This window comes from Cygnus olor, chromosome 5 (genome assembly GCF_009769625.2).
Source record: "Cygnus olor isolate bCygOlo1 chromosome 5, bCygOlo1.pri.v2, whole genome shotgun sequence".
Classification (NCBI taxonomy): Eukaryota; Metazoa; Chordata; class Aves; order Anseriformes; family Anatidae; genus Cygnus; species Cygnus olor.
The window spans coordinates 7,888,269-7,896,085 of NC_049173.1; the positions used below are offsets into that span (position 1 = coordinate 7,888,269).

Here is a 7,817-nt window from a genome sequence, read left to right on the forward strand (position 1 = left end):
AGTCACTTACACTCCTAGGTTTTCAAAGACTTGCACCCCACGGTGTTGGTCACAATATGTTTCAGCTGTTGGCATTATTTGCAGATCAGGATCACCCATAGGACCTGCACCCTAGGACCTGTATGTGCCTGTGGCAGCCGGCAGGTACCTGCCTGAACCTGACTTCTGCCCGTGGTCACCGCTGTCGTTACAGCTCCCTTTTAATGGCCAAAAAGCGAACAAACCCATTTCCTGCTGTCCTCAATAGCGAGTGCTTTGTTTACTGTCCTTTCCTTGAAACATGCCTGCCATATGTTTATGTCTTGTTGATCTCGGCGGGGTTTGCAGAGGCACCAAGGGCCATTTGACTGCCAATACGAATGAGTTCAGGCACTTGAGGCATGCAGCTAAGTTAGCGAGGTGCCCAAGTCCCCCTGAAGAGTCTGAAAGCTGCCACTTTTAGTTCTTTTCTGCAGCTTTTACTTCTTCCCTGCAGCTCTGTCCCTACCCAGCTGACCTCCCCGGGTGATGCTATGGGGCTTAAATCAAGTATGAGAAGACTACTGAAGCAAGCAACACTCGACAGTGTCACACACAAAGGTGGGCTGTTATAAAATACCATTTTTTAGCCGTCCTGCAGAAAGGGAAGCTGGGGGAGCCCCAGGGGAGCCCGAGGCCTCAGCTGCACGCCGCCTGTGGCCTTGCTGATGTGCCAGGGGCTTGGCAGGAGCTGGCAGCCCCGCAGGTCAGGCTGCTTTTTTCTGCCAGCCGTAAAAAAAGGCTTTTGAAGCCCAGCTCCACAGCTTGGGTGCAGTCACACGACAGCAGCCGGAGCAGCTCTAAAGGGCACACACAGTGAGAGGAGCACTCGCCTACAAGGCAAGCACATAGCAAACGGCAACCTATGTTGCCTGACATCGTCCGTGCACACTCAGAGGCTGTTTGGTTTTTCCCTTTGTCTTAAAACACAAGCTGGCAACCCTCAGTGGCCGCTCTGTCCCCTGCAGCGTGCAGCTCCCCGCCCGGCAGAGGCAGCGGCCGCCCGCACAAAGAGCTTGGCTGGGCTTTTAGTTTGGCTGTGGTTTAATTGCACATCTTGCTCCGGGACTGTTTCAAAGACCACAGCTCAAGGGGCCTGGCTACAAAGAGATGAGGACCTGGTGTTTTGACAGCGAGCTGTTCTCACCATTGTTCAGATGCCCCTCTCTTAAGACAATGACTCAAGTCCCCAGGGGCTGGCAGGACGCCCCCAGCACACTGCTGCTCCCCCGAGCTGGATAATGGGATTACTGGGCAGGGAGGGAGCCTCGGCCCTTTGCTGCAGAAGAAATCTGTGTCACAAGAGCGCCGTGTGTCTGGCTGGGACCCTCTGCTCACGAGCCTGCTCTTGAGGGATGGATGAGATGGAGCCCGTCCGGCAGGAGGCATGGGTACCTCGGGTGGAAAACTACATAGGGGTGAAACGTCAGTCCAAGAGGAACACGTTCAATTTTAAATTCCTCTTGGATGAGATTACTTTTCAGAAATCAAGTCATGATAAATGAAAGGTAAAAAGAGTCCATTTTACCATTTTAAGGTGGCTCCAGAAGTGGAGAAGAAATAGCACATCATTTACTTGCTCCTAGCAAAACGTTGTGCATTATTTAATCCCCTGACTCAGGTCAGGATGTGGAACCTCAGTAAGGAGCGGACACTTCCTTGCAGCTTTCATCCCTCGGTGCAGAGAAGACAGCCCAATACTGGGAGGCAACCCTAGAGGGGCATCCACATGTCTCCGTTCATGCACTAGCCCTTGACAAAGGAGGAGCAGGGAAGAGGAAAAATGCATGCAAAGCCCTTGAGCTCATGTCTCGAAGTAAATGTAAACGATTCTACTGACAAGGACTCTGGGGCTGGTTGAACACAAGGTTGCCACCCCTGCAGCAACACCACAACCAATTCCCTTGAAAAGATCAGTCTTAGGGCTCCCACATGTATTTATATAGAGATTTATTAACTGCAATTATACAACACAAACTTCAGGATTTATCTCCTTGAGATATTTATTTAAATTAAAAACAAACTATTTGGGAAAGAGCAATATATATGTCCCTCTACACTTCCCTCAACTAGCTTCAGAAGAGCAATTCTAGGGGATACAAACATCCCTTGATGCCACTCAGTGTATTAGGGGATGTATAAACCTCACGCCCACAATAAGAACTGGAGTAAAGCAGAGCAAGAATAAGTTCACATTTATCAAAATGTAACTGAGTTACATGGAGGCTTCCAAGAAGGACTTAGATTTGAATTACCTTGAGTTTAAAAGTTAGAGAAGTAAAAAAGTACACACACAGGCCAAACACAGTTCTTCACTAGCTCAGTGCTGACGGGAACGATGGCTGAAGACAGTTCTAGAGAGCAGCCACCCACTGCACGGAAAATGCCCACATATCCAGCGCCTGAAGGGGGAGGAAGGACTACTCTACCAGGATCGTATCCACGCTTTCTTGGATAAGATCAGATTCCAATATACATTCGTCCAGGTGGTCTTGAGATAAACTGGGGCTCTTCCCCATGCTCTCACTGTCACCGTAAGGTCGAAACCTGGGGGTGGCGGGGCTCTCCAGCCGCTGGCAGCGGCCATACTTGGGCTGCTTCCCTCTGTGTGTGTACATGTGTTCCAGCAACTGGCTCTTCCGGAAAAACCCGCGGCCACAGATGGTGCAACTGATTTTTCTCTTTCTCGAGAAAGAGAAATTGCAGTTCAGCTCCACCGGCTCGTGGTCCTTGGAGATGAGGGAGAGCTGGCCGATCTGCAGCGGCTCGAGGTCGCCGCAGCTCGGGTGCTCCAGCTGATGCTCGTCCTCTTTGAGGAGGAAGGCCCCAAGGCGGTGACCCTCCCCAGCCTCCCTGCTCTCCACCAGAGGCTGCACCTCACCGAGGTCGCTGCTCTCCAAGATGGAGGCTGGCACGCCGAAGGGCAGCGAGCCCGAGACGTGGGTGTGCAGGTGCTCCCGCAGCCCCGCCCGGGAGTCGAAGCGCTCCCCGCAGTAGTGACACAAGTGCACCCTGAGGCTGGCCTTGGCAAAGATGGGGCTGGCCACGTCCGGAGAAGGAGGGGTGCAGCTCTGTGACACCACGGGCTCCGAGTCACACTTCTCCTGCTTTACGGAGACGGAGAGCTTTGGCAGCTCTTCTGCCGGCTTGACCAGAGCAGCCGGCTGCGCGGTGGGGCGAGCAACCTGCTGGTCAAGGGAGCTGTCGTCGAGCCCGATGGCGAGGGAGAGCTGCAGCTGCGGGTGATCGCCCTGGGCAGAAGACCTGCTGCCCGGCTTGGCCAGCGTCTCCTTCGCTCCCAGACGTTCCTTGGCCGTTTTGTGGGCAGTTGAGATCTGGATCCCGTACAGGTTTGAAGACTGCACGGCTTCTGAGGGGAACACCTGGTTCATCTCGATGGCGATATGGGAAAGGTGGTCTGCGTGGAGAAACCGGATGCCCTCCTCCAGCCGGCTCTGGTTGACGGTCTGCTTCGGCCCCTTCCCGGTGTACATGATATGCAGCAAGTAACTGAAAATGTCAGGCTGGATGTCTGCAGGCTGAATCTTTATGCATTCACTGAAACAAGACAGATGATTAAGTACAAACTCGGCTCCCAATTACAGCCCTGATCCATTATCTGCCCATTCATTTGCGCCGCCGTTTGCTTTTAGAGCGTGGGCACTGCTGCCTGGCTCCAGAATCAGGGCGAGCAGCACTCCTTGCCAAGACCTGCGGAAGTGCATATGCCTTGTCTGTAGGGCAGGGTGCTTGAGCATATATTTATCTGTGGGACTGTAACGACTGCGTGCACAAGTGCAGTGAGGAGCTAGCCTCCATCTACCCCCTTGCTCGCATGCACAGCCAGCTGTGAGGGCGCGTACCTGCAGTGGTGCTGTGCGAGCTGCGCCTCGCCCGTGTGCGCCGCTCCAACAACAGGAGGCACAGAGCATCTGTGTGTTAAAGTAATAAATTCAGCTGCCACCACTGCGTAATCTTTATGAGCTTTGCACTTAAGTGTCAGTAAACAACGTCTATCACCCAGGAAGTTCGTTCATCTCACGCCCAGCCGAAGGGCTGCGTGCGGGTGGATAATGATTGTCTGGTGAAGGTGCTGGAGGCCGCGACCCTCACCAGCACAGGCAGGAAGGGGAACAGAGAAAGGATTAATCAGTTACAAGCAGCAAACTCCAGCTCTGAGGTGAGATTAGAACTCAGCACCGACGTCGTTATACCTGCAGAACCACTTAGGACCCGGCCAGGTGAAACATCTGAGCAGCAGCTTGAAATAAGTGGGTGATCGCAGTCCCGGCCCTTATCTGCACGAGTCTGAGGCGCAGACCTGTGATAAGGCTACGGCTCCCTGACTGCTTCAAGCCCGCGGATCCTGCCAAAAGGGACAGTCCCACCCAGCAAGCCGGGCCGGAAAAGCCATCTAGCCAAATGTGTTTTGCTCTCTTTGCTGGGGTAACTCCTGAGGCCACACCAACGCTGGTGCCAGGGAGGCTGCATGGGAATGCGTGGCCAGAGCGCGGGCAGGGCTGCGCCTCCCTCCCGGCCCGCGGCGGCTATGAAAGCGCAGGATGAGTGCTCAGCCTCACGGCGGTGCCTGCAGCACGGACACCTGCTGAGCGGGACCCGAAACTGGGCTTTGCTGGTCTCTCTGGAAAGGCATGAAGCCTCCGCGCTCCAGCGAGCACGCGGAGGAGCAGCGTCCTGTCACTGGGCTTATTTTGCAGCCAACTGCAGTGTCTGGCTCCAGGCAGCCGAATGGACATCACACGCAAAGTCTGGACCCACCGGAGCCGGGCAAGGGGACTGCACAAAGGCCAATGTAAAGTGACAGATGCGTCGCCACAAGGCGATGCGTGTCCCTGCAACGCCAGCCTGTGAGGTGTCACCGCATGAGGACCAGGGCACCCATGCGTTCAATCCCTCTGCTCACACAAATTTCTCATTTTTGAGATGCAGGGCCTGAACGTCGGCAAACGCTGGCTAACGAGGGTGGTTTTATGGGCTGCACGACACCTTAAGAAAGGGGAAAAAGCCGAAAAAGTCGAGCAGAGAGGTTAAAGGGTAGGAGTGGTTAAAGGGTAGGGAGAGATCTGCACATCCTTACCTTGTCTGATGGATAAATATCATCTTAAAATAGTTTGAAAAAGCAGCTAGCACCGCTCTGTGGGCTTTGAAGTAAACATCTCCAATGGCAACTGTGCAGTCGCACAGGAAGCCAAACTCCCGCTGCATGTTCAGCTGCTGGAGGAGGAGGACGCTGTGGCCGCTCGTGTCCATGGCGTGTCTGCGGGGAAGAGAACAAGGCGTTCATCTCTGCAAGAAACCTCTGGGCTCCCGCACACTCGGCCGCGGGTCTCTCAGCACTGAAACGATGCTGAACACTGGGGCAGAGCTCTGGGGAGCCTCGTCTTTTCCCACCGACACCCCAAATCCCAAGTCCCGGAGCTGACCAACTCTCCCCGACTTTGCCACGCTGCTGCCACGAGCACGGCAGCTTCTCCCATGGGGAAAGCGTGCAGGTGCCCGCTTCGCCCCCCCAGCACACACCTTTGGCTGGGCACAACCGGTGCCATTCAGGAGCCGGCTACACCCGCGGCCCGGAGCGGAGGAGAGGGGCACGGCAGCGCGCACACAGAGGGAGCCCTGTGCCGCCCAACAAAGCCCTCATTGTGCAGCGCCGCGCCGACGGCCCCTTTGCAAACAAACGCTGATATTCCCTATTGTTTCCCCCGAAAATTACACCCGGCGGGGGGGTGGGGGTGGGGGGAGAGGCTGGGAGGACGAGGAGGAGCAGGAGGATGAGGAGGTGGCAGCGCTTGCTGGGCAGCCTCCCCCCCCGCGCAACCTCTTACCCGCGGAAGCGCAGCCCCGGCTCTGCGCGGCTCCGCCCGCTCCCTGCGCGGCGGATGGGGTGGGCGCTGCTCCCCCCGTGCTTCCTGCCACCAAGCCGGGCCGGGCCGAGCCGAGCCGAGCTGGGCCAAGCCGGGACAGGCCGCCCCCGCCTCGCTGCGGCGGCTCCGGGTGGAAAAAATGACCGCGGGGGCTGCGCGGTTGTTGCGCGGCCCGGAGCTGAGCGCAACAGGAACCACGCAACCCCAGCCTCAAGCTGTGCCCTTGACTGAAAGTTCCCTGAGCCATCAGCCCGTGCTTTGTTTCTTCTGGTGAAATAAAAGGGCCCGTCTTTCCCTCCTGCGCTCGTACAGCAGCAGGAGCGAGGTGTGACGGAGCTGCGCTCCTGCTGCCTCTCGTGCAGCAATACCCGCTTTTCTTCTCCCCCCCCAAAAAAAGCTGGCAGAAAGTGGTTGGCGGTTTCGTGCTCCGCTCTCGTGTTGTTTAACATATTTATCAAGCCATGTGCAGAGTGAGTGGCTATTTGCAGATGGCATGCTATTTATTTAAATGATTAATAATTTACGTGTTATCTAGGTTGACTCCAGCCCAAAGAGGACTTTGAAGAGCTCTGGAGAAGCTGGAGCCAAAATGATGGGAGCGACGATGGGAAATGGAAGCTGGTGTTTGGCTGTAATATCCCAGGGCCCTGTGGGTATGAGGTGCCACAGCCCGTGCTGCTGGGTTGGGATGTGAAGCAGGACGTGATCGCAGCTATCTCCATGGACGTGTGCGCTCGCTGTTCCTCCGTGGCCAGAAAATAATAGTAAAAAAAACATTGGGAAGGCAAATGTTGTGGGAGGTCGCTGAGAGCCTGGGGATGGAGTGAAAAACAGGGTGACATGTGCCAAGTGTCACACAGAGGTGGCAGAGGTTCCTGGAGTGACTCGTGTGGGGAGGGCTGGGACGCAGCAACGCTGCATGGGTGCCTTTTGTGTTGCCCTGTGCAAGGAGCTGCAAGGAAAAAGACTGGTGAACTATGGAAAAAACAAACAAACAAAAACTTTTCAGTGTGATTTGAAAAACATGACAGGGTTGGCTTATGGAGGCCATTTGGCCTATGAGGCAGGAAAAAGGCCTATTGAGGTGTGCAGGTTCGCCCTTAGCACTGCTCTGGGCATCACCCCCTGGAGCCAGGCTGCAATGTGGAGAGGAGAGAAATGAGGGCATCTTTGGGACCCATTTTGAAAGCTCTACTTTTATTCAGCTGTGGTTAGAAAATCCCCAAATGTGCGTGGGGGAAGGGGCAGTGTCCCATGTGGAAATCAGGACTCTATTAACTTGGTTTGTCCCATTGTAAGATGCCTTGGGGAAACTTTGGGGTCATTGGAGCAGGGATCAATGCCGATACACGTAAACATTGTAGGGGGCTATTTTGGTGCATTCTTTCTGTTGTTACTTTTGTAGCTTTTGCCATTTTCAAACCTGTAATCACATCTTTTAACTTGGCTACCACTCAATTTTTCCCTTCGGCTTGTCTAGAGCTAGAAGGGATCTTGGATACTTGCATTTGACACAAAACTGATGGCGTCTCTAGAAAACATGTCCAAACGAAGGAGCTCTGCAAATTAAACGCTTATGATGCATGCAGGGAACAACCGATGTCAGTTTAGAGGTGGAAAAGTCAAGTGGCAGGCCCGGGAGAAAAGCCTGACCTGGCAGATGTTTCCCAGCAGCCCTGTGGCAGGTAGCAGAGCGGCCGCCCGCAGCTTCGGGAAATCCCATTTGCTCACCCGGGACAGTTCAAGTGGAGCTGGAGAGGTTCAGGGAGAGTGATGGGAGGAGGGCCTGGGAAAACTCAGAGGGAGAGAGAGAGAAGAAGAAAAAAAAAAAAAAAAGGTGCTGTGCTCGGGATCTGTGATTAAACGTGGTAGCAGCTGCCAGCTCCTGCGCTCTCTGCATCAATGTATAAAGTG

General features: G+C 54.8%; 1 protein-coding gene across 4 annotated transcripts; it reads right to left on the reverse strand.

The window, feature by feature from the left end:
• Window positions 1-1,951: 1,951 nt before the first annotated feature.
• ZBTB25 (zinc finger and BTB domain containing 25) lies at window positions 1,952-7,731 on the reverse strand. Of its 4 annotated transcripts, none has more exons than XM_040557915.1 (4): window positions 5,865-7,731; window positions 5,117-5,296; window positions 3,882-3,950; window positions 1,952-3,576 (listed from the first exon to the last, which is right to left on the reverse strand). In XM_040557915.1, the coding sequence occupies exons 1-4, from the start codon at window positions 6,350-6,352 to the stop codon at window positions 2,439-2,441; spliced, it is 1,875 nt and encodes a 624-aa protein (XP_040413849.1). In that variant the 5' UTR covers window positions 6,353-7,731; the 3' UTR covers window positions 1,952-2,438. The 4 variants fall into 4 exon arrangements, with proteins under 4 accessions (XP_040413849.1, XP_040413851.1, XP_040413850.1 ...); XM_040557917.1 differs by lacking the exon at window positions 5,865-7,731 and adding an exon at window positions 5,560-5,843; XM_040557916.1 differs by lacking the exon at window positions 3,882-3,950 and having other exon boundaries at window positions 5,865-7,719.
• Window positions 7,732-7,817: the final 86 nt, after the last annotated feature.

Excerpts from the sequence above, each read along its gene's own strand:
- ZBTB25 (XM_040557915.1), bottom strand. The coding sequence starts at position 6,352 with ATGTTAAACAACACGAGAGCGGAGCACGAAACCGCCAACCACTTTCTG. Across the intron at positions 3,951-5,116 it reads ATATTTATCCATCAGACAAG|ATGCTCTGTGCCTCCTGTTG; the intron begins GTAAGGATGTGC and ends TTTAACACACAG. Across the intron at positions 3,577-3,881 it reads CTCGCACAGCACCACTGCAG|TGAATGCATAAAGATTCAGC; the intron begins GTACGCGCCCTC and ends GTCTTGTTTCAG.